This window comes from Columba livia, chromosome 2, assembly GCF_036013475.1.
Source record: "Columba livia isolate bColLiv1 breed racing homer chromosome 2, bColLiv1.pat.W.v2, whole genome shotgun sequence".
Lineage (NCBI taxonomy): Eukaryota > Metazoa > Chordata > Aves > Columbiformes > Columbidae > Columba > Columba livia.
Window position 1 is genome coordinate 26,576,906 of NC_088603.1, and position 24,947 is coordinate 26,601,852.

Genomic DNA, 24,947 nt, shown 5'->3' on the forward strand with positions numbered 1-24,947 from the left:
GCCGCCGCCGGTGACTCGCAGCCCCGGGACCCTCCTGCTGTATAAATAGGGCGGACCGGGGCTTGATTAATTTAGCATCCCGGGCAGCAGGTTTCTGCTAAGGTTGGAGTTACTCCGCAAGACTGTATGCCTGCGTCCCATAGGTAATAGCTAACCACCGACCAGGGACTCTGCACCACAAGGAGTCTGCATGTCTTGCAACTAGACATGCTCAGCTTTGTGGATACACGGATTTTGTTGCTGCTTGCAGTAACTTCATACCTAGCGACAGGCCAACGTAAGTGCTTTCAGCTTGTTTGTGGCATGGGTGGTGTCGGGGTGGCTGTCCTACTCTGCGCTCTATCCAGATGGAGAGAGAAGAGGGAGCTACAGCTTCCCGAGCTATAGAGACCATCTCATAAAACTGCCACCTCCATCCCAAATCAGAATTTAGCTTCTTTTCTTTCCTCAGAAATAGAAAAGGATGGCGAAAGGCCAAAGAGATCCTCCCCTCTCTAAAAGCAACAACAAAAAGTTTAAAAAGACGGGCTCGTATCCAAAGGAAAATGCAAAGCCCTAATTCAAGCGCAGATGCTTAAAGGCTCGGATGAGAGAGTTTACGGCGAGCGGAAGAATCCAGGCTGCACTTTGTGAGACTTCAGGCGCGCTCACGCGAAACGGGACAGCCGGCAGGAGCGGGAAGGCGGAGGCTCCCCCGTTCCGTCCCCGGGCCGGGCGGGTCGGTCGCTGCGGGACCCGCTGCCCCACGGCGCTGCGGCTGCGCACGGCAGCGCCCCCTGGCGGCGGAGTGAAGCCGCTGCCGCACTCGGTGCTGCTGGACGCCCTGCGAGCCAGCCCCGCAGGGGACGGTGCTCGTTGCTCCCCGAGTGTCCCCCCGCGCACTGAACCCGCACTCCCTAGGGTGTCTGGAAAGGCCGTATGAGGGAGGAAGAGAGAGGCAGGGAAAGCGTATCCCTTAGCGAAAAGGGAATGGGGCTCCTCGAGGGTGCAGCGCGGCTCCCCGCCGCTCACTGGAAAGAGAATTCAGTCTCCTCCATCGCTGAGGGAGAAGTGCCGCTCCCCGCACACTGCGGTGGGAGAGAAACGCACACCCCGGACTTGGCTGGGGGAGAAGCTGCTGGGTAGCACCCTGTGAAGCCCTCCCCTTCCCCCCGCGCCGCTGTTCTTATGCAGGACTGGCTTGGAACTGGGGTTTGGCCGCGCTCCTAGGCGCGGCAGGGGGGAGCAGCCGTACCCTGCCCTGCCCGCTCCGGGCGCTCGGAGCCCCCGGGAAGGTGCCTCCCGCGCCCCACCCGCCGGCAGCAGCCTGGCGTGGCCACAGGGGAGCCGTGGCGGTGGGCGGCACGGTGGCCGTGACCCGGAGGAACCCCGCCGCAGGGCCGTTCTGTCGGAGCGGCCGGATTGAGGCCTGTCTTGGGGCACCGCGGGCATCTCCCACCCGGTGCCGGGCGGCGGTAGCAGCGCCTGGGCAGAGGCTGAAGAGACGGAGCGATTCCCGCGGGCATCTGGCCGTACCGACCGCCCCCTCCTCCCGAAATGAGACAGCGGAGTCGCCAGGGTCACCATCACCTGGGGGCAGTAGTGTTTTTAATTTTAGGAAGAGTTAGTCTAGTCAACCGGTGCTCTGCCATGGCATTTCTGTGCTTTATGGTGTTCAGAGCTTCACTATTTTTACTTTTTTTTTGCTGGACTCTGTGAATCATTTGAATTCAATGCGACCATACATTGCCAAAGTGACACGTTGTGGAAAAACAGACAACAACTTGTTAATGAGTAATAAGGTAAAATTGCTGGCATTAAGGTGTGATGTGAGACGTTTTTAGCATGGAGAGTTTCAGCCAAATCAGATTTTTAATTTCTTGAAATTCAGAAAACGGATTTTTGAAAATTATCTCCAGCTAATTAACAAGAGTGTACTTTGTAGTAAATAACATTCACAGATAAACTTATTTGCTGTTTGGTGTTTCATGGCTTCATACTGTTCTCTGTTACACTCTATAACATTTTGCACGACATCGTGGAAATGAGTATATTTGAGTAGAACCATTCCCCATAACAAGTGAGATGGGGCCATTTATATTAAAAATTAAGATTATTTTTACAATTTAGTATCTTTGCATTGGTTAGCCTGTCTGTGTTTATTTTTCTGTTGCATGCACACTTATATGAAAATATATATGTGCATTTTTTTTTTTCCGTGGAGATATCTTTAAGCATATTTATAGCAGGCTTATAGAAGATATTTGCCTTTTTACTGTATCAAGCATATTATGTGTTTTAATTTCATTAACAAGTCTGTTTTGAATTTGAAATACATTGCAATCTCACCTGTGAGTCTTTACAGTTTAAGATAATCACCTTAAAAGTAAGAAATACATTAAGGAAATGTTTCTTGTATTGAGAAAATTAACAAAACTGTGTTTTGATTTAAAAGCATTGAAATGTAAAACTTGTAAAAGATCTGAATCCACACACTAATTATCTTCTCTTTTTTTTTTTTTCTTTCTTTTTCCAGATGTGAATGAGGTCAGTATAATTTTATTTTATCTAATACGTAACACAATTTCAATTAAGAGGCTAGCTTCTTTCTTGTGGCAGTGTTATTTACTAACATCAATTCCCAAGATGGTCATGGAAAAATACATATTAAGTCCTGAAGGCACTGCCTGGAAATGTACCCACCCCAATTTCTCAAGTGGGACGGCCTTTTTAAGAGACTGCCTTCATAGGTGTAAAGACCATGAGGCTAAAGCAACAGAGCAGTGGTGTCTGGACATTATACCTGGCAGCTCTGATTGGAGATGACTGCACTTTAAAGACAGTCTTCCAGTCTAAATTTCATTGCACAGAAGAATTATGAAAGAACTCAGGTGTGACTTTTTTATACAGTTTTGTAGGCTGTAATAGGTATAAAATTTGTCAGTCTTCAATAGAATGTTCTAATGTATCTTTGCTATGTAATAAACTCCTAGCCTTCATAGTAATTTAAAACCATAGGGCATACTTAATTATACTGTACTGAGAAAAATTATAGTTATGTAAGAAGATGAGTCTAAGTTTGTACATTATTTTAGTTTAAAATATTGGGAGAAATTGTATCTTTTTAAAAATTCTCTTATTTATTTTTTCCAGGCATCTGCAGGGCGAAAGGTAAGCATTTTTATTTTTCTTGTGTAGAAACAGAAATTGTATCAGATATTCTTAGATAGATTAATATTTTGTTGAATATTGAGTGAAAGGAAAGCTGACTACAGTCATTTTTTCCAGCATTCCCTGAGAATAGCAGTAGCACTGGGATAAATAGGAAGTAAAAGGGAGGGAACAATGGGTGCAACATCTTAACACCAGGATAAACTCAAATATTGGATTTAAGGTACTTTACAGAAGAGCAGAACTAAGCCTACCAAGAACTAAGCGCATCAAAGTAGCATTCTTGTTCAACCAGAGTTGTTTTGGAAAGACTTACATGAATTGGACAGTACAGCAATACCCATACAGGTCTAAAAGGCTAAGTAGTTTCTGTTTTACTTCTAAAACTTACTACAGTTAAATCAGAGCCAGTTATTTATTAGACACTAAAACCAACTTTGCAAGTACTTATGTGCACTGTGCAGTGATGCTTTTAACAGTAATGACAGTGACTACCCTATTTCCAGTAGCTTATTGTGGAAAAATAATATGCTCTCTGGAAAATAGCTATTAGACCTGCATGTGCAGTTGTCTTTCCTTTTTTTATGTACACTGATTGTCTTTAATGTATCTATTTTCTTGTATCATCCTGGAAAATTTCCGTGGTAACTCATTATATTCTATTTTCTTCCATCAGGGCCCTAGAGGAGACAAAGGACCACAGGGAGAAAGGGTAAGGAATTAGATTGGCATTCATTTGTTTGTGGTCTTTGAAAACAGTTGTTGGAAAACCAGTAGGAAAAAAATAAGTTTAGACATTGATGTGAGATTATATGAATGTTCCTGTAGAATCTTGCATGTATGATTTCATTTAAAAGAAACCAAGTTATCTAGGTACCAAATTATGCCCTGGAAATACAGCACCAACCTAGTCATGGTCATTGTGGCTGAGCAGATGTGATTGAGTTCAGACAGCAGCCTAGCACTCCAAGTGATGGCTTTAAAAGCTTTTTTCCAACTGCCCATAGTAGAAAACGTGCATGAAAATTCAGAAGGGAAAGTTTACATATATATGTATGCAGTCTTTGAACAATATGATATATGGATAAGCTCTCTACGTCAAGCCTGAATAGACGAAGCTAGCTTTGAGGATTTTTCGTTGACTATGCCTCCAAAGATGGCTTGAAAAAGCTCTCTTCTTGCCAACTAGGCATTTCTCATCTACTTTCTATTAGTCAAAGTGGATATTGTACTGTTAAAGGCTACTGTAAAAATAACCATAAATAAGGAGAGTTCAATAATTTAGTTATAATGTTCATTCATATTGCTGACATCTGCTTTTCTGTTTTGCTCTGCATGATTGCTGCTTTTTGTAAAGTGTTATTCTGAAATTCACATCCTTATTGGGGAGGCGTGTAGTAATCATGTCATTTTTATATTCTGAAAATGAAAATGCCATAGTACTGATAGATAGCTCTTGAAGGTTTCTTGGATCATAATATGCCGACAAACATAGTGGGAACTATTAGGAAGAATATATCTTTATGGTCAACTGGATATTTGCTTTAGGCTACCACTAAATAGATTTGTTTAATGAAATTAGATACATGCTTTATGCTGAAGGCAGCAAGCCTGATCCCACTCCTTTAGAAATCCATAAAGACTTTTATTATGGATTTCATCCAGCACTGAATCGAATCCAAAATACAGTCCAAATGAAATACCTCACCTCAGTTGTCACGGTGGCAAAACTTGACCAGCTTTGTGCATTGAGGATGAAAGAATAGAAGGGCAAATGTTGCTGGACTGAACATGTGTAATTTCAAGCTGTTGTAGAAAGTTATGGTAGTGGTAGTGGAGTGATTTTATCAATTATCTGTAGGAAAGCACTGTTTTATTGTCATAGAATTTTCAGTTAGACCAGCAAACAGTCAAGACTGCTTAAAAACTGGCCTTTGAGTTACTCTGGATCTATTTCAGTTTGTACCAGTAGGATTGACCTCTGCTAATCCCCAGCTGGTCGAATTTTAGGCTCTCACCAACAGAACCTGACTGGCTGTGTGCGTCCACATGGTCACCTGGGGTTCATGGGTACAAAATTTGGTCGCTTAAAACAAATCTTTCCAATTTGGAGGTTACACTTTGGGTAGCATAGATCCAATATTGCCCCCATAAATCTTCTCAAATATGAAACTACATTAAATATCTGATACAGGGTGTGGGCAAGGCAATGTAAATTCAGACTATGCTTATTTCCTGAAGTTAGCCATGTATTGAAACTGCATAAAGAGCACTGCTGTAGTGTGTGCTGCAAGTGCTTGGTTGTTAATCAATTTATCATTTCAGAGATTTCTTTAGCCACTGGTAATGCTTAATTTATAATGCTTTTTTGACTCTAGGGTCCACCAGGTCCACCAGGCAGAGATGGTGAAGATGGTCTACCAGGTCCTCCAGGCCCTCCTGGTCCTCCAGGTCTTGGCGGAGTAAGGCATCCAAACTTTCTATTTCTGAAACCAATAATCTGTGCTTTGTGGCTAAGACTAAATGCCTGTCTGCTGGAAAACATTGGTGTTGCACTGAAGAGTAGAGGAAACATTCTCTTCTCATCAGAAAGAAATTAATTATCCCAGTTCGAATGAAACTCTCCTTGGGATGTATATTTTTCATGGCAAATTTGGATTCTGTATTCAACTTATGCACAGGAGCGAATCAACCCTGTTAATTAGCATTAAATTTATACAGCCATAATGTGTATGGATTAAGAATCAACTCAATGAAACCCGTGCTGTTAAGCAGGTGGGGAAAAGAAACGGTACTTTGTGGTTGGGTTCAGGAGAAAGCAACTGCATTGGAATAAGCTGAAGAAGACTACCCTTAAGCTAGAAGTCCATACTTAAAAGTCCTTTAGAATTTTAGAATATTTTCTTTTAGAATTTTTCATTTTTATCTGTATTCATGCTGCAGAACATACGTGGGCAGTGTTGCATGCACACTTTCTGCAGACGTGTCCATCACGTATTCTCTGCAGAATACTGGCTTTAACTCTTTCCTTGACATTAGCTTGTGCAGTGTGGAGCATGAAGACATAGACAATGTCATATTGATCAAGTTTCGTAAATCCTCCTGCATGGAGGAATACTCTTTTGCATTCAATATAAATAGCAATAGTTTATTTTCCTATTAGCAAACCCCAAACTGCTTTAATTAATTTCCATTATTTTAATATGCTAATAAAATCAAGCAAAAAAGGGGTTTTCAACTGCATTGTATAGAACTTTTTTCCATTTTAGTGAAGAGGGAAAGTGTACTCTACAAAACTAGATGTATATTTGTGTACCAAACTTATATTGATAAAAGATAAAAAATCCAGGGCAGTGTTTCTGAGGCTGCATGCTCCCCAGATATTTTTGAAGCTGCAGGGCCTACCTCATCCAATACGCAGCCAGGTCTGGTACATGAATTTTACTTAAACAATGTGGTGAAAAAATATGCATAGCTTCCTGCGTTGGAAAATAGGCAGAACAATTTGAGGGTTTCCAGAATGTTTTCAATTTTAAATGAGTACTGGATTTACATTCTTAATTTTCAGTTCCCACTATTGCAATGCCTCTCTGTCACTACTACGAGATATTTGAGGCCATTGTGTGAAAGGATCTTCCTAATAAAATCAAGTCTTTCTGGAAAGAAGGGAATAGAATTGTCTTTATAAAAGGGCCATATTTACTAAGTTTTACATATGCTGCTTCAACATACCATATAGCAAGTATAGCAAGTCAGATGTGAGTTAGTTGTAGAATGCTAATCATAAATACTTTTAAAAGTAAAATTTTTGGTATTTTAATTTCAAACTTTTTATCTCCTACAGAACTTCGCTGCTCAGTATGATCCATCTAAAGCAGCTGATTTTGGCCCAGGACCTATGGTAGGTATATGATTTAGCACTTGATAACTTGCATAGATAATGTGTTTAGTATTTTCCTTTGAGTCTAACACAGCTGTATTAATGCAAAGCATAGTTTTAAAATTAGCATTTTGATCTTTCATTGAGTCAGACTGTGATCTGATCCTATGATGTAAGGCAATGTGAAATGTTTGAAATACAGTCTTAGGACTTGAAATATGGTCTTAGGACTGTATATTTAACTTCAATACAGCACTACTGGGTCTCGTGCTGTAATTCTGGCTGTTGACCACACTTTTATGAATCAGTGAATCTCAGATGTGTCAGATAACACACATGCTTTGATATAATATTACTTTACCCATATTGAGACAGAAGATTGTGTTTTAGGAATGAGATTGATTGCAAAGCTGCTCTCTAAAGCAGACACAGGTCTAGAAAGTAACTTGGTATCACAGCTCCAGTTGGTGACCATTTTTCTCCCATGGCTGTATAACCCTTTCGATATCCTTGGATTGCACAGCTTTGGTAGGAAGCTGGCCACCATCTTTGGTTCTCAACAACTGAACTTTAGTACTTGCTACTACAAGACTATTCTGAGAAGGAATCTTTATCGCTTACTCCATACTGTGTCCAAATTGAATTTAATGAGTCTATTGCCTCTCCACATGAATTTCTATCCCTTCCTGATGTTAGCAAATATTTTCAGTGTACATAGATAACAGAATATGGAGTTAAACTCAGCACACACACTGACGTTACATACCATGCATCTTATGGGTGAGCAGCAAGGACGAAGGTTGCCCAGGGTTATTCTAGGTGAAATGCTTGTTTCTGTTCCTGAAAGTAGTGTAATGTTAAATAATTTTTTGAAAATAGTTTTGCATCCATTTAGATACTAAATATGGGAAACTAGGAGTGTCTTTAATCAAGTTCTGCACTTAGTGTCTGACAATAAATTAGAAAATGTAGATAAAAAGTATTCCTTACAAGAAAGCTAGGTAAGCCATTGAAAAGTGAGTCATTTTTATCTTGTAATGGGAACATTTATAAAAGAGTTCCCATGAACAATTAAAACCAACTAAAACCTTAATGTTTTATTTTGAAACATCTCATAAAAATTTGTTTGGACAATAGAAGCCTAAATTAAATTTCAGTTCAAAGTTGTTTGCCTGCTTAGTAAAGCTTAAGAAAACTGTTAAGAAAGTACAGCAATCTATGGAAATTTCCCCTTTTTTCGACCTTTTTTTCAAGATACATGTAACTTCTAAATTAAGTCAAGGAGAGTATGTTAGCAGCTTATTTGGGAGGTGAAATGAAGATAATTCAATCAAAACCAGAAAACAATGAAATATTTATATAGAAGTAGACAATTATTTGAAATAGATGTAGACAAAATACATGTAAGAATTGTTTGATATCTTTCCAAAATTATGTGTGAACCTCTCAGCTTGTGGCAATACTGCCATTTATATATCTTTATTTTTCTTTTTACCTGTCCACCAATTTAATGCTCTTTTCCTCCAACATCTCTTCCTGAAAATCATGATAAAATTTACAGGCCCCAAAATACAACCTTTCTTAATGTGTTGTTATGACTCTCATCTTTAAACTCGGTAAGTTCATGCACAGTAAGGGAGAGGGTATATAGAAGAATGAACCAGTGGATTTGCTAACAAGCTAGAATAGATTAAGAAGCTTCATCGCAAGGTTCCCAGCTGTAATGGTATGTTCCTAATCATCTCACTGGATTCTGTGCTAGTTCATTGTCATTAGAAGACCTGTTTGCACTTAGACTGCCTGTGCAAATTCAGGCAGATCTCTTAACTTCCTCTAACTTGCTGTGGACATTGCATGCTGAAAACTGTAAAGCTTACCAATATTTTAGGAATACCAGGAATTGGTGTTATAGATAAGTTTGGATAATGGTGATTTTTTTTTTTAAGATTTTGCAATTTTTCTCCCCTAGGGCTTAATGGGACCTAGAGGCCCACCTGGAGCATCTGGACCCCCTGTAAGTACAGTCTCATCTCTCCTACTGACTAACATTAACATACCTATAAAATTACAAAATAGCCTGCTCAAACACTAACAAAATCTCTCTCCTCTTCTAGGGTCCTCCTGGTTTTCAAGGTGTTCCTGGTGAGCCTGGTGAACCTGGTCAAACAGTAAGTACAGGTTTCACATACAGACACTCTTAGCATTAGAAATGGGGCACCAAAGTAGGCTTCTGATTCTTAGACCCATTTCTCCTGTCCATATGCATGTCCTTGGATGTTTGAATTGCATATTCCTACTTGATCCTGTTATAGAAACAGAACTGAACACCCAGATTCAGACTCCTTCAGACTGGAACCATGAAGTACAAAGTCAATTAGGATGGGAGGACCTTGCTTCAGTTCAGGGTCCAGCTATGCTCCAACTCAAGTCAGAAACCAGTGAAAAGGATTTTCTGAAGAATGATGCTTTATGTAATTCTCAATTTATTTCTAACAGGGTCCCCAGGGTCCTCGTGGTCCCCCTGGTCCTCCAGGAAAGGCTGGTGAAGATGTAAGTTGTTATTAAATGTTTCTCATCTCTTGGGGCTTTGACTCAACTCTGACAGTAGGTTGTGGTTACGCTAAGCATTCTATTGGCCATAGCTTTTATGTTGTATTATAACTGGATAGAGTAAATAAACTCCTAAAACATCTGTTTTATAGTACAAGAGTTGTTGTATGTTGGAAATGTATAGGAAAACTGATAACCTCAAAATCTCTCCAAATACATTATTTAGCTTTCTGAATAGAGGAAGAGGGAAACTTGAAAGCTAACAAGCTCTCTGCATTTATTGAAAAAGAGAAACTTTGCCAATGTCTTCTTTTTTTAATGGTTTACGTAATTGTTGTATAAAATGAGTTTCCCTTCTCACTGCATTTTTACTGTATTCTTTTAGGGTCACCCTGGCAAACCTGGAAGACCTGGTGAGAGAGGTGTTGCTGGCCCTCAGGTATGTAGCAGTCTACTGCATACATTACAAAGCACTTCTCTTATCAGTGAAATCTAATGATATATCTGAATTAACAGTCTAGTAATATTCCCTATATGCATTAATCTAATTTCAGTTCTTCAGGGTTATCATATAGTTACCGTTTTGTTTTGTGTTTCCCCCCCCGCCCAGTAAAGCTAGTGTAATCAGTAACAGAAGTGACATAGTGAGGAATTACACAGGAGCAGGTGAGCAGGCACCTTGGCATAGAAAGCTAAAACAGCTGTGCTGTCACATGTTAATGCATGAAACTTCTGAGATTCAGAACTGGAAAATCAGGGTGATTACTGTCAGTCTTGGAACAAGTCTGGTCCTGGGAGGTTAGGGAATGGACTGAATTCCTCACTTCAGTGATCATGTCCCAAATCTACTCGTTAATTTTCTTGAAAGGCATGCTTTTTATTTATTTTTAACTGCAGTATATAATATGAGAAACAATCATTCATGTGCTGTGTCTTTTTAGGGTGCTCGTGGTTTCCCTGGAACTCCTGGTCTGCCCGGCTTTAAGGGAATTAGAGTGAGTCTATTCCTACTTTTTCCCTGAATAGTTAAGACTGACAACACTTTAGCATACTGAAAACTCCTGGAAATCCCCTAAAAGTTAAGAATATGTATTCTAAGTGCATGAACCTCTTTGAAGTTTTTAGTATCTCCTGATATGAAAGAGTGATTAAAAAAATATATATTAGGAAATAATTTTGCATGGGAGGAAGGATTTACCTTACAAGACTAAGAGTTTGTCTATAGCTATTAGTGGGAAAATATACACTTAATGTTATTTTTCTACTCAATATAGGGACACAATGGTCTGGATGGTCAAAAGGGACAACCCGGTACTCCTGGCACTAAGGTAAAGATGAAATCTAAAAATTTAGGATGCATTTATAGATCTTTCTAGTGAAAGACATAGCAAGTCCTCTCGAATTAGTCTTCCATGTTATCATTAAACATTTCTCAGCTGTAATAATCTATAAGTCAGTGGATCCATGCAGGACAAATATATGCACCTTAACATGAGAAATTGTTCCTGGAGCCTTATTCTTGAGCCCTCAGTCAGGTTAGTACTTTCAGTAAATAAGAACTGCAGAATTTGGCTCCTTATGATTGGTTATCCAGAAGCACTTAAACTGATTTTTGATATCTCTGCTTTTCTAGGGATTGTACTTTAGGTTTTTGTGGGATTTTTTTGTAAAACACACTAAAATGAAAAGATCACATTTTTCTATAAATTTCTGCTGTGAGGCATGCTCTAGTGTAAAGCTTTCTGCTCAAGCTTTGAGTAGGTGTGGTGCTCTTCTGAGTTAAGGCCATTTGATCTTCACAGTGTTTTTCCTTTTACCTTACTCAGATTAGTGCACCTTGGGAACATTATACTTAAAACAATGTTTTTAAACATGGTCTAGAAACACATTTAGCAAACTCTCCCTCTCTTAGTTTCTTCTTCTCCCATTCCACCTTAGTGTCTAACAGCAGTGTTCTTAAAAAAACACCATTGCAGCATTGAGTTGTAGGAAGCTTTAACTCTGCAGACTTATTCACAAGAGATGTGCATTCAAGAGCTTTTAACATAACAGTGAAAAACTTAAATACTAATTCTCCCTATTGTTTTTTTCTAATTCTCCCTATTGCTTGGCACTACTTGCTTAGAGTTACTAACTGTAACATAGCATTCTCCAATATCACAGCAAGTTGTTAATCTCCAGAAAAAGTTTGGTAATGAGATAGCAAATACTTGGTCTGCCCAGTCTTTGGATATTAAAAGCAGACAAAGCAATTAAGTAGAGTTATTAGTAAGAGTGCTAATCTGACTGGAAAACACAAGCATAACAAACCAAGGTCACCCATAACAATGCTAAAGGTAGTGATGAATGCAAAAAGTTGTGAAGTTTACAGCATTTAAGACTATGTGCATCAGGTCTATTCAGGATACCAGTGCTCTAGGACAAATCTTGTCACTATAGATCAGTCTAGACCAACTGCAGGCTTGTTGAGAACACTTAAACACTAAAGGGAAAGGAGTCATGTTTTGACAGCTGTCACTCATATCTCAGCTTTGTTGGTCTGAAGTTAAAAATATCTGAGGCAGATTCTTATTTCCAGCCATTTGACAGGAACTTCAACACCTTAACATAAGGCAAAAGAAAGTATCATTCTGCTTCTGCTCTAGCTAAAAAAACAGGGGCTGATAGATCTGAATGGGTAGCTGACTATCTAGGCCCTATCTCTTACGTGTGTGCTACAGACTAAATATCAGAATAAAGAAAGGAGTAAAGAAAGCTGAGTTTGGCAAGTGAAGTGACTTTCTCTGGCCCTTCTCTTCTAAGAGAATTCCAATTGTCCATGTTCCAGTGTATGCAGGGACAGTCACAGCCTCTGTACCCTCAGGATCTGATGTTATTGTACACTGTGGTTTAAGTGGTACAGAAGACAAGGACAGTAGGATTCAGCACTTGGATATCTCTCTAGATGGTGTTGTGCTATCTGTCTAACGCATCCTTTAAGTAATTCAAGCCTGCAAACTTTCTTTTTCATAGGGAGAACCTGGTGCCCCTGGTGAAAATGGTACCCCAGGACAACCTGTAAGTATTTCCTGATCCTGTTGAAAATAGTAATCTGATAGATATGATTCAGCCAGCTTTTTGGTCAATTTTTGTCATCACTGACACTCCAGCTTGCTAGATACCCTAATGTGATAGTATGTGAATATTTAGAACGGAACTGTCTGACTGCAACACACCTTATATAGAGACTTAGTAGAAGAAAACAAAAATCTATACGTTTTTGTTCAGTGAATAGGTATAAATGAGTTATTTTGATTTTTCTTTCAGGGTGCTCGTGGTCTCCCTGGTGAGAGAGGAAGAGTAGGTGCCCCTGGACCAGCTGTAAGTGGCTTTCATCTATCTGTTTGTGATCATGACCAGCCACTTACTGTGGCTTTCCTTGATCTTTGAATCTCTTTTCAAACTTTGTTTATCATGTTCTCTCCCCACAGGGTGCTCGTGGAAGTGATGGCAGCGCTGGCCCCACTGGACCTGCTGTAAGTTCCAGTCTTGATCCTTGACAATAATGTTTCATTAGGCCTTGTGTCCCTCTTTCTGTTTATAGAGGATTTCTTGGATTTCTGATAAGTCATTTGTGTGGACATTTTTAACACAGTTCTTTGTTCCTTGTCAGACCATCACAAAAAAACATATTAAAACAAAAGCCCTTTTCAGACAGTATCCTGAGAGCCTGAGGATTTATATTAAACACATCTGTATTTCATTTCAGTTCTCCCACACTGGATACTTGAAACATATATGTGACTGGGCATTTGAATTGCAGGCAAATAGAGACCTTATAGCCAAGATCTGATGTTATAATTCACAGTAGAACCAAAGCATTTTAGCCACCTTGAAGGCAAATGAGTTACCATTTTCATACATATGTTACAGGGCATTTAGTCTTCCTACTTTTTTTGTCTTTTTTTTTTTCTTCTTATGTAAAACCAGTGAGAATTCCAGGTACCCAGTTTATAACAACCACAGTAGGTTATAGAATGTCAGAAGCCAATTCCTCTTTGCTACACCAGCTGACCCATTTTATTCCCTTGAGTTTGTCAGGCAATTTTATAACTGAAAGATGTTAGCTCACCAAAAAAAAAGAAAAAAAAAGGAGATATCAATCCCCAATAGCTATGAATTAGTTGAATATTTCATTAATAACTGAAGAAAAACTCTGTATTTCTTCTTGTATACATTAAAGAATAACAAAGGCTGCAAATCCATCAGCATATCTCCTTTTGTGGTCTCTGAGTACTGTATGCTAGGATGCTTGTCCCATCGCAATTATAGATCTCACAGCAGTATCTAGACACAGAAGAATCAGTGGAAGTCCTCTTCAAGCTGACATGCCATTGGCTTTGCCATAAGAAAACAGTCTAGTGAAAGAGCACAAGGTCTGCATGTGTTCCCTGCCTAAAGAAGTATATTCTGGGTATGAATCAAGAGTTTTAATACATTCACATGTTATAGAATCAACTCCTGACCTCAGCTGCTGTTAAGCCTAATCCAATTTCTAGTACATCCTTACTGACTTCAGTCTAAATTGTGTCAAGCACTGGCTTGTAAAGTAGTGCAGAGATCTTACCAGCCCTTTTCCCACGTGTGAGGAAGGACAAATCCTGTCATCAACACAGTGCTCTTGTGTGTCACCAGTAGTCCAGAAAGACTGCCGGTGTGGAAACGTACAGAGGTACCCTGCACGGTAAAGGTGTTGGAAACAGCCACCTGATGCTTGCCGTTGCAGGGTGCAGCGCTTCCCTTCATTCCTCATGGGACTGTAGAGCAAGACATCTTGCCTTGCAGATAGACACCCGCCTCTACTCATCCTCTGTTTAGTTTTTCTCAGGTGTTTGGCCTCAGGGCAAGGTTTTACCAGTCATTGCTTAATTCACACTTCGTTAGCTGCGCTGCAAGTGTTTTTCAGCATTGACCTTGCTCCTAATCATTTGTAATGAACCAAATCTGTCAGTTTGAAGATGCAAAAGGCAACTGATACTCAGAGGTGGTAATGGGCAGAAGTGTCTAAGTAAATCTATGTTTAAAAAATCTGTTTACTTCAGCAAGCAATTTACTTCTGTCATTGTCATCATTGAATACTTTTACACAACTGCTTCCTTTTCATTTCCTAGGGCCCTATTGGTGCTGCTGGTCCTCCAGGCTTCCCCGGTGCTCCTGGTGCTAAGGTATGAATATCTGCTTCTAGTGGTACATTTCATAGTGAACATGAAATATAGTAACTAGTGTTGCTTGGCAGCAAAAAAAACGCCTTATCTGAAATGGGAGTGCTTTCTTATCAGGATCAGGTTGAGGGCGAATCCCTGTAGTATTTAGTTAAATCATGTACGGATGCTAATTTAAAATACCAGAAGTTATTTCCCAGCTGAAGATTGATGCTAGGCAGGTTCAGGAAGACACATAACTTCTTTCTATTTTTTTACTACTTCTTGCATGGTGCATTTGTATACACCTTACAAAGGTAACATGGATCATTATAAATAGAGTAGCAGTTTACATTGCTTTACAGAAGTAGTGGAGGGCCAAGAAGCTGCAATTGGGTATTGCACTCCTTCCAGTGTAAGTTCTTGCAACTACAATGGAGAATCTTTTCAGGTTTAGGGCAATACCATTTTGCTCTTGCAGACTGCAACTTAGATAATTCAGTTTATGACTCTGATCTTAGCTTTTTTTACCTGGGTAAGACTCTCATTATTTTGAATTTTACTTTGTCTAAGGAAGAACAGAGGATTTTGGACCAGAATGTCCCTATATAGTGCATTTAAAAAATTCACTCGCCATTTACCAAGAAGCTCGAAGTTGCATACACTGACATGTAGTGTGATACAGTTTTTCATCCTTAATACCAATGCATGAACTCCAGGTCACAACAAATGAAATTCTTATCTTGATCAACTTTAGAAGAAATTAGAGTATTGTTTGCTAGACCTCTTAGTATTAACTGCAGAGAACACAAGGAAAAAATGAGATCCCATTCTGGTTATTTTTATCAAAAGGCAAGACTTTAGGAAACCATGAAGTCTTCTCTGATGCAGGTGTGAGTGTGGTTATAGCATGTAATTTCAAGAGAAGACTGGCTGTGTGTCCATGGTGAACTCTGACTAGTTCAGAGAATTGCTGAAGAGAAGTTGTCATATTCATTTTTTGGTAGTAAACTTACAAGCTTCAGAGAGTAAATCCAAGAACCTTTTTCCTGTCACTTACTGCAATGTGAATACTATCCTTCAGCACTCCGATCAGGCATCATTTTGCATCAGTGCAAATGGCATCTTAAGGTGCAATTAGGTCTCATACACCATGCATCATTTCAGGCCAATGCTGAAGGCACATGGCTGCACATAAGACTCTGATTGTGATCCTGATTTTCTAGGTCAAGCTTCTGTGTAATCCTCAGTGATAGTTTAGCTTCTTAGATATGCTGAGAATCTGTTGTTCCCATGCTAGTTATCAGCTTTGATGGGGCCTAGCTAGGCTTCCTAGCTAACTTCAGTGCCTTTAAAACTCAAAAAACTCTCAACTCCTTGATTTCTTGGCTTCCGAAGTTGGAATATATATACCAACTTGTATTCTTAATGTCAGGCTGATATAGGATTGCTCCACTGTTGCCCTAACTCTGTGTATGCTGATAGAGGGCCCTATCCTTCTCTCAAACAGGGTGAAATTGGACCTGCTGGTCATGTTGGTCCTGCTGGTCCTGCTGGTCCAAGAGGAGAGATTGGACTTCCCGGTTCTAGTGGTCCTGTTGGCCCTCCAGTGAGTAACTTGCCAGACTTTATCTATTGTTGGACAGGTGCACAAGAGACTCTGACCTAACCAGTATTGTTATGTTTCTTAATAGGGCAACCCTGGTGCTAATGGTCTTCCAGGGGCTAAAGGTGCAGCTGTAAGTACAATCTTACTCACACTTGTCTGCTCTGAAAAAAAAAAAAAAAAAATCAGTTAATGCAACAGAAAAGATAATGGACTTACAATACCTTTTTTTATTTCTGTTGGACAGGGTCTTCCTGGTGTTGCTGGTGCTCCTGGTCTGCCCGGTCCCCGTGGTATTCCTGGTCCTCCTGGTCCCGCTGGTCCTAGTGGTGCTAGAGGACTTGTTGTAAGTGACCTTTTATATTGTATGTCTTCATTTGAAAACTGGACACAGTGTCCACAGTTGCAAAGGATTTCCTCTGCATATATTTTTGGCTTTAATGCAGACATTATGTCTTGCTCCACTAAAATTAAACATTGTAGTTCATTTCTGTGTCTCGCTGCCTGCTTCAGATGCTGAGACTGAAGAGGTTCACTTTGTACCCTTTGGGTACAAGGACTGTTAAGCTCTGTCCATGTTGATACTACCAAGAGAGATGTGGCAGCAGTCTCACAATCAGGCCCTCAGTGGGTATCCTCAGTAGAGGAATCAGCCCTGGATGTTTCATTGTTCAATAATTGCCATTTCTAAGTATCTTTGAGATGTTTATTTTCATGCCTGTTAAGCCAAACATACAGTTAGATTAATTGACTGTTTATCAAAATAGAGGCAGGCACGGCAGTGGATGATTAAAGAGCATTTTGATTCATGTAAAAGTTCTTCAGGTAAAAGAGATTTTTTAAATGAGGCTTAATTCTATGCTCTCTTTTTGTTTTGGACTCTAGGGTGAACCAGGCCCTGCTGGTGCCAAGGGAGAAAGTGGTAACAAGGGTGAACCTGTAAGTATGGCAATACATTAAGGTTTTTTTGATGAATAAAGCCTGGTAGTACCTGCAACACAGCATCTGATTTCTTCTTTTTGTCTGTTTGCTTGAAATAGGGTGCTGCTGGACCCCCTGGCCCTCCTGGTCCTAGCGGTGAGGAAGGCAAGAGAGGCGGCAATGGTGAACCTGGCTCTGCTGGTCCCCCGGGCCCTGCTGGTCTAAGAGTAGGTTTTCTTTACATGTTCCAGAAGTAGAAGCAAAAAAGAAAGAGGAGATAAAGCTGGACTCAGAAATGCAAATTAAGTAATTATGAATAATTACATTTACATTAATGCTGCTAAGCAAAGATCATTTGCTATTCTGAGCCTTTTTATTAGTCGGGAGCAAATCTATTTTTGCTTTGTATTAATGCTGTGTACTATCTTATCCCTGAAGTAATTAGAGGTTGCTTTGATTTATCCATTGTGCAATATTTAGTGCATTCTCTTTGATTACTCTTAAAACTTTGTAATGAGATTTAACTGCTTAAATCAGATAATTGGTTCACATGTAGCATGAAGCAGAGGGTTTCACTTCATTGTCTTCAAGAATGCCTAGAACTCTTTTCACTGGGTGAGGAAATAACTCAGTGAATTTCAGGAGACATGTGGCTTCATGCAGGAGCAGGACTTCACTGGAAAATAATAGGAAAAAAGACAGTGTTTCAACCAGGTTTTTTTTTGTAGAGATAAAGTTTTAGTATTGTGCTTTGGGTAGGATACGCAGAGTCATAGAGAAGCCAGTAACTACGCACAGAAGAAAGGGTGAAACTGTGTGGGCCAGGCTGTGGGACCCTGACTGCTGGTTGAAGCCACCTTTAGATTACAATGAACAGTGAAAATGATCTGATACAAGCAGATTAGAATTTAAAGAAATCTAAAGGAAGTGAGAGAGATTTATTTCACATGATACATTTACACTGAGGTACATGTGCTCAGAGCTGCACTTACCTCAAATTCAGCAGACCTGCTTGGAAGGCTGAAATTTAGCAATCACTAATGCACCTTACAGGAAAAGATCTATGTCTTTCCTTTTCTTGATTTGTGTTGTGTTCACTTGCAGGGTGTGCCTGGCTCTCGTGGTCTCCCTGGAGCTGATGGCAGAGCTGGTGTAATGGTAAGATTCTTGTCTGGGTCACTACTTCTAAACCATCTTCTTTTATATAGAGATGTGTGATACTTTTTGCTACCTCTGCCTAATTTTATTTATTTATTTTGGTAGGGACCTGCTGGTAGCCGTGGTGCTACTGGTCCTGCTGGTGCTAAGGGTCCTAATGGTGATGCTGGCCGTCCTGGTGAGCCTGGTCTTATGGGTCCAAGAGTAAGTTTAAACTCTGTGGTATAAGTTTAAACTATGCAAAAAGAAAATTACTTAAAATTTAGGGACAGAATTATTCAGAAATCCAACTGCAAAAATTCAGCCTCTGCTACCCATAATTAGGGCACTTCCACCACTCTATCGAAAAAACATTCTTGAGGAAATTATTAAGAAGCATCAAAATGTTTATTGAAATTAGCTTCTTTTGCATGTGGTAGCATTTGATTGCTTTGTCATGGAGCAGTGCACCCTTGTACTGCATTCAGCACTGACTTCTGAGTGGGGATTCCAGTTGTGATTATTTACAGAATGTGATCATTAAGATCACAGCTGAAGTGTGTGCATCCTCTCTAGCTAACTAAAATAAAAGCAAACCCTGCTAAAATCATGTTAGATGGCTGATCTCAATTATTTCAATTCTATTTTGCAAAAGAGCCATCCACTTTTCACAGTGCTGGCTGCAGCCAGATTATGTCCATGTAATTGTATTTTATCTTAGTTGATCTACTCTTTCTCTTCCCATCCCACCCCACCCCATGAAGTGGAAGAGTGAACTCTTAGGCATCTGCAAATCTTCAGCTGACATGGGAGCACACACCACCAAATTAAACTTCAGTGTGTTTTAGATTTAAACTTGATAGGAGATACAGTCCTGTTTCCACAGTGTGTATTGATACATTGGCATCTGTCTGTGTATGCATACATGTAGGAAAAAAAAAAAAAAAGAAACACCTGGTTAAATTTTGGGTGAGTTGATTTCCTTCTAAAAACATGAAACCCTTTCTTCCTCAGGGTCTCCCAGGTCAACCTGGAAGCCCAGGCCCTGCTGGCAAGGAAGGTCCTGTTGTAAGTACCTTGCTTTTCATTCTGTTTCCCCATTGCATGTGAAACATAAACATATACTGAGATTCTAAAAAGCAGAGATCTCAGCACTAAGCTCTAACACAACCGTGTGCAAAACCAGCAATATTTTACTACCATATTACTTGAAAAGTAAGTGAGAAACTTCTCATTCATTTCTGTGGATCTCAAATCTAGCCTGTGTGCTGGAAGGGGAAGAAGAAATTCACAGTTCTGCAAAGAGGAGAAAAATGGAGGAATTCATGAGCATGCAATGTATAAGCAGTGATTAAAAGTTAAAGGGCATTTGTTTCTTGTCAGTACACATTTTTCCTAAAACTGAACTCTAATTAAATTACCCCAGCCATTTAACAACGTGCTTTCTTTTTCTAGGGTTTCCCTGGAGCAGATGGTAGGGTTGGGCCAATCGGTCCAGCTGGAAATAGAGGTGAGCCTGGCAACATTGGATTCCCTGGACCAAAAGGTCCCACTGTAAGTACAGTACAGAAACTTTATTTGCTATGAAGGTATTTCCAGACTAATCTGTAGGTCCCCGACTCTGACAATTGAATATATCTTGTGTCATCCTGTACAGCTTATTGGATGGCATCTGCTTATATTCAAGAGTTCTGTTTTAAATTATGGTTCCAGTTCTCTAAAATATTATTTAAAAAATGGAAAACAATGTAATTAGTTTAGGAATATTTAGACATTGGAGTGATTAGAATAATATATGTCAATATTATAATTTCTTCATGTCCATTTTATCATTTCTGTATGTACTCTTCAGTAAAAGCTCTGTACAGGCTGGCTACCAGGCCTAAGAGTCTTCCAGAGTCTTATTATTTATGGAGCACAATCCAAAGCTCACTCACTTTAGAAGAAAAGCTACTAATTATTTCAGGGGGGCTCTTGACCTGCCACACAGAGGCCACAGATAGCAAGAATCATCTACTGGATTTGTGGCGTTGTTGTACACACAGACAGGTGCAGACATATATATAGTGTATTGCATAGGATACTATGCAGAGTGTCATGAATTATGATCTCAAAAAATAAAGGAATTGAGTTTTGAAGAGACATTTTGTTTTGAGCTATACGTTCTAAGTGGATACAATGGCAGATTACACTTGTCGGTGTTTTAGTTACGGTTAAAGAAATATTACAATAAAACTTCTGGCAAGGAGAGTATCAGTCTCTGTTTAGTAGTTTAAATCTAATATGAAACCTTGGCTAATTTTTATATCTTTTTCTTTCAACTTCAGGGTGAACCTGGCAAACCTGGTGAAAGAGGCAATGTTGGTGTTGCTGGCCCACGGGTATGTGGATATGTTTTCTTTTTCAGCCCCTAGAGAGAAAAATGTAGATTTTGAAAACCTCTGTAATGAAATAGCATTGTCTTATGCAAGCATGGATAGATGGTGAAATAGAAAAGCACCTGGGAATGCATTCACCTAGCTTCATGCCAGTGGGGACTATTAAGGGATAAATGAAAACTACCCTTCTTGAGTATTAATTGGGTAATTCATTATGCGGTATGAGCTTCCTATGAAGAGGAAAAAATAGCACACCCCATGCAAATTTTTTGGGACAGTGCATAGTTTCTAGTTTATCCTTCTTGTATTTAAGGGACCAAATAATTGGTCTGTTGTGGGGGAAATGCTATCAGCAAGGTTCCTATAATCTGTAATTCCAAAATAATTTTCCTTAAGGATGAATGTGCTGCAATAACAAAAACAGTCACCAGAATTAAAAATTGTAGGCATCTTTAGTACCCTTTAACAGTGAAGCTCTTACAAGTAATGGTTAAGTTCAAAATATGTGGTTGGAGACCTTTGGTTTTGACACAGAATCACTTTAGAGGGATATTATTCATAATGAATCAAAACTGATAACAGCTTTGTACTTGAACACATTTAGGGTGCTCCTGGTCCAGAGGGAAACAACGGTGCTCAGGGTCCTCCTGGAGTCACTGTAAGTAACATCTTCCTCACAGATCCCATTTGTGATTTGTTTTTCATTACTGGGATTTCCCATTTTAAAATCCACTGTCCTGTATTCCTCCTTCCAAGTTAATCACTTGTTTGTCATTTCATCCAGGGCAACCAAGGTGGAAAGGGTGAACAAGGTCCTGCTGGCCCTCCTGGCTTCCAGGTAAGTAACTGCTTGCTCTGCTCAGTCTTATCTATGGTTTACAAAGTAGGAAGTGCTTCTGCCCTAACTTCATTTGTATTCTTGTTTCTTTATGCCTAGGGTCTGCCAGGTCCCTCGGGTCCAGCTGGAGAAGCTGGTAAACCAGGCGAAAGGGTAAGTGACAGATACAGTACTCCACAAGTAGGGGCAGGCATTGCATAAGCGTTATGTTTACAATTGCACATGTGGTGAAGCCTGTTGGGTCCATTTGCCAAAGCAATCTGTGTTATATGCAAAGTTTGATAGTTCCTTTTGTTAAAGCTAGCCACAAATGAAGAAGGTTTGTTGGAATTTCCAACATAGTACTTATTTCAAAGTTTTGGTATGAAACTGAGGAAAGCCAATCATTAGTTTTCCAGGCCTTAAGCAGCAATAAAATATGCCCCCCTCCAACAGACAAGTCAGTACATGAAAAATATTTTACTTCAAATTTCTTTTGAAGTCTTCAAGGTTCAGTCTAACCTGTATTACTCCAACTGTGTGCTTTTTCACATCAATTGATTTACAATGGCATACAACTGAGGTAGCTCAGTAGTAATTCAGGCTCTAGGTTCTGTCCTGTTAAAGCGTGTGATATAATCTGCAAATGGCACATGCTATGTGTCATAACACCCTAAAGTTTATAGTTACATCCCTCTCTGTCCCTAGAGTTTACATTGCATGTACCTGAAAAACGAGCTTGTAATTGAATAGCTAGCTCTTTCTTCGGATGAGAAACTACTGTCTCAGGTGTGCTTTGAGATATTGTGCATTTTAGTCTGAAGATTTTCAATATGCTGCTTCAATTTGAAAAGCATTTCTATTTACTGCTAAGAAACAAAGCACAGTTTAAGCTAATGAGTTTGCTTCAGAAATAAGCTTTACCAATACATCTACTCTCTTTTAGGGTCTTCATGGTGAATTTGGTGTCCCTGGTCCTGCTGGCCCAAGAGTGAGTAACTCATCTGAAATTTAGTAGACTGTCTTAATAATGTGTTCAATAATAATAGTAACTATACCTCCCACTTCACTTTATTCCTCCACTGTGAATAGATACCTGTATAGAGCTTTGTGTGGAGGCCATCCTGCCTGGCAGGAAAGTCCCATTTATGCAGAGCAATCAGTAGTTTATAAAATGCTTGATTAATTATTTGCTTTCCAAATCCCCTGATAAAGAGGTTGATATTTAAACTCCTTCTAGTGCTTCCTCTTTTCTGCTGACTTCCAGACTAAATGTATTCATGACAAATATTCCCATTCACTCTAATCAGTCATGTCAATCAGTTTAAATAGCATTTTTCCTCCCTATATTTAGTACCCTGAGGCTGCATTAATAACAATGTCCTCTTTAAACTTTCATATTGCTAGTCTATCCAAGCCAAGTTCCCTTTATCATTGTAGTAGCGTTTATCTGTCTCTAGCTTATCTTAAGCATCTTGTACCCAGCCAGAGTGTATTTCATTCAGTACTCAAATTAGGTTTTACTGATGCTTTGTACAACAAAAATTTTACTGATGCTTTGTACAATAAAATTAACACTTCCTAAAAATACCTCACGGCTTGTGCCCGTCACATGTGCCTTTTTCATGTCTGCATCACATCGTTGTCTACGATATATCACCTTTCCCCTTCTGTCATTTTCACCAGGTGAATCCCCCCATTTACAGCACAAATATTCATTTTTGTACCTAAATAAATGGCCTGGTACTTTCTATTCCTGAATTTTGTGCCACTTCTACTGCGACAGGCAGAGAGCAGGTTCTTCACTTCTTCTGTGTAATGTGTCAGCTCTTCTTCCTGTTGACAAGAGCTTCCACCTTTGTGGTATCTGCATATTTCATAAATACCTTTCTTCCTTTTCTGCTTCTCCTGTCATTAACAAAATATATGTTAAAACAATGAAAAGATATATTAATTGGGGAACATCTGTACAACATAAGTTAACATTCTGCATCATTGGCACGTTTCAGCAGTATGGTACTTCTCCCTGAGTCAGTTTTCTGGCCACATTATAGTTCTCATTCAAACTCCTAGATTCTCCAACATAACTAAAGATCTCCAATATGCCTTATCAGATTATTCACTGATGTCCAACTTGATCACACTGGGATAATTTGAGATGCCTTTAGTAAAACTGATATTTCTACCTTTGTTAGATCTATTGTGCATTTAAGCCCAGTTCCTGGCTACCTCTGCTCCTCCAGATGACCTCTGTTTCAGAATTTATCCTTAAACACGTATAACATATAGGTCACGTTAGTATGCTTTAGCCTGTGTTCTCCAATATTCACCAGGCATTTGACACTGTAAAAATAATTGCTTGCCAATTACTGTGCCTCTAATTTCACTAGAATCTGTTATGTGTTCTCAAATTTGACAATAGCATGCAAGAAGCTCCATTTGACAATAGCATGCAAGACACTGTTACCAGAATGAGCACAGCAGCCAAAATCCATGTTCAAGAAGTGCCTGTACTTTAATTGTCAGGTGTTATGATGATGCAAGACTTTAGTACTTAACTTTGCTATATTTTTGATAAAAGCTAGAGCAAATTCTTATGTCCAGTTTAGTTAATATCCACACAATTCTAATACAGTTCTTAACGGTTTGTTCAGCTGAAAATGTGTGGCATCGTCATTTCTGCTGGTCAGTGCTCTTAAGCCTTTAAGCTACAGAACAATTCAAGGAAAAACTCAAATCACACTGTCTCCTGTAGGGTGAACGTGGTCCTCCTGGTGAAAGCGGTGCTGTTGGTCCTGCTGGTCCCATTGGAAGCCGTGGTCCCTCTGGCCCACCAGGCCCTGATGGTAACAAGGTACGTCTTTTCCAGCTGCCATTGCCTCCCTGTGGAATTCCTGATTAAGTCAATCCAAAACTCTCTTTCCTGAGAGCATAAGTGATTCCTAGTAACAGGTAGTTACCTATACACCATATATACCCACTGGGTCATTTCTTCACATAGTAAAGCTCCATCCCAGCTAGTCCACACCAATATTAAAGGTTTTAGTTTAGTACTATAGGCAACAGGAGGAGAATTGCGGTTTGGAATCATTTTGAATACAACTTGTCAGCTGGATATGCTATTATTCTGTTTTAAGATAGGGCCCAATATTTTGGGCAAAATTCATGCTGACTTCTATTTAGACCCACCTTATACACAGGAAGTTCTTGTGTCAAGTAAGCAGTATTTTCCCCAAAACATAAGCGCAATAATGAGCCATTATATACCAGAATAATGTTGGCTCAATGCTAGTTGAATATGTGGCTTAGTTTTCAAGATATTTTGTGA

At 39.6% G+C, this 24,947-nt stretch overlaps 1 protein-coding gene across 3 annotated transcripts in view; it reads left to right on the forward strand.

Annotated features, from left to right (window-relative positions):
* The window catches only part of COL1A2 (collagen type I alpha 2 chain), a 39,186-nt gene continuing 14,239 nt past the window's right edge, over positions 1-24,947 (forward strand). Inside the window, exons 1-31 of one of the 3 annotated variants that reach the window (XM_005504926.3) lie at positions 28-277; positions 2,516-2,526; positions 3,133-3,150; positions 3,827-3,862; positions 5,529-5,612; positions 6,995-7,051; positions 9,000-9,044; positions 9,145-9,198; positions 9,527-9,580; positions 9,966-10,019; positions 10,522-10,575; positions 10,855-10,908; positions 12,593-12,637; positions 12,887-12,940; positions 13,051-13,095; positions 14,731-14,784; positions 16,271-16,369; positions 16,455-16,499; positions 16,614-16,712; positions 17,252-17,305; positions 17,407-17,514; positions 18,392-18,445; positions 18,551-18,649; positions 19,439-19,492; positions 19,880-19,978; positions 20,752-20,805; positions 21,407-21,460; positions 21,587-21,640; positions 21,740-21,793; positions 22,566-22,610; positions 24,375-24,473. In XM_005504926.3, the coding sequence (XP_005504983.1) occupies positions 208-277; positions 2,516-2,526; positions 3,133-3,150; positions 3,827-3,862; positions 5,529-5,612; positions 6,995-7,051; positions 9,000-9,044; positions 9,145-9,198; positions 9,527-9,580; positions 9,966-10,019; positions 10,522-10,575; positions 10,855-10,908; positions 12,593-12,637; positions 12,887-12,940; positions 13,051-13,095; positions 14,731-14,784; positions 16,271-16,369; positions 16,455-16,499; positions 16,614-16,712; positions 17,252-17,305; positions 17,407-17,514; positions 18,392-18,445; positions 18,551-18,649; positions 19,439-19,492; positions 19,880-19,978; positions 20,752-20,805; positions 21,407-21,460; positions 21,587-21,640; positions 21,740-21,793; positions 22,566-22,610; positions 24,375-24,473 (1,860 nt within the window). In that variant the 5' untranslated portion in view covers positions 28-207. Of the gene's footprint in view, positions 308-2,515; positions 2,527-2,736; positions 2,871-3,132; positions 3,151-3,826; positions 3,863-5,528; positions 5,613-6,994; positions 7,052-8,999; positions 9,045-9,144; positions 9,199-9,526; positions 9,581-9,965; positions 10,020-10,521; positions 10,576-10,854; positions 10,909-12,592; positions 12,638-12,886; positions 12,941-13,050; positions 13,096-14,730; positions 14,785-16,270; positions 16,370-16,454; positions 16,500-16,613; positions 16,713-17,251; positions 17,306-17,406; positions 17,515-18,391; positions 18,446-18,550; positions 18,650-19,438; positions 19,493-19,879; positions 19,979-20,751; positions 20,806-21,406; positions 21,461-21,586; positions 21,641-21,739; positions 21,794-22,565; positions 22,611-24,374; positions 24,474-24,947 lie in introns of those variants that run through there. The other 2 variants (XM_065051088.1, XM_065051087.1) reach the window with 2 other exon arrangements.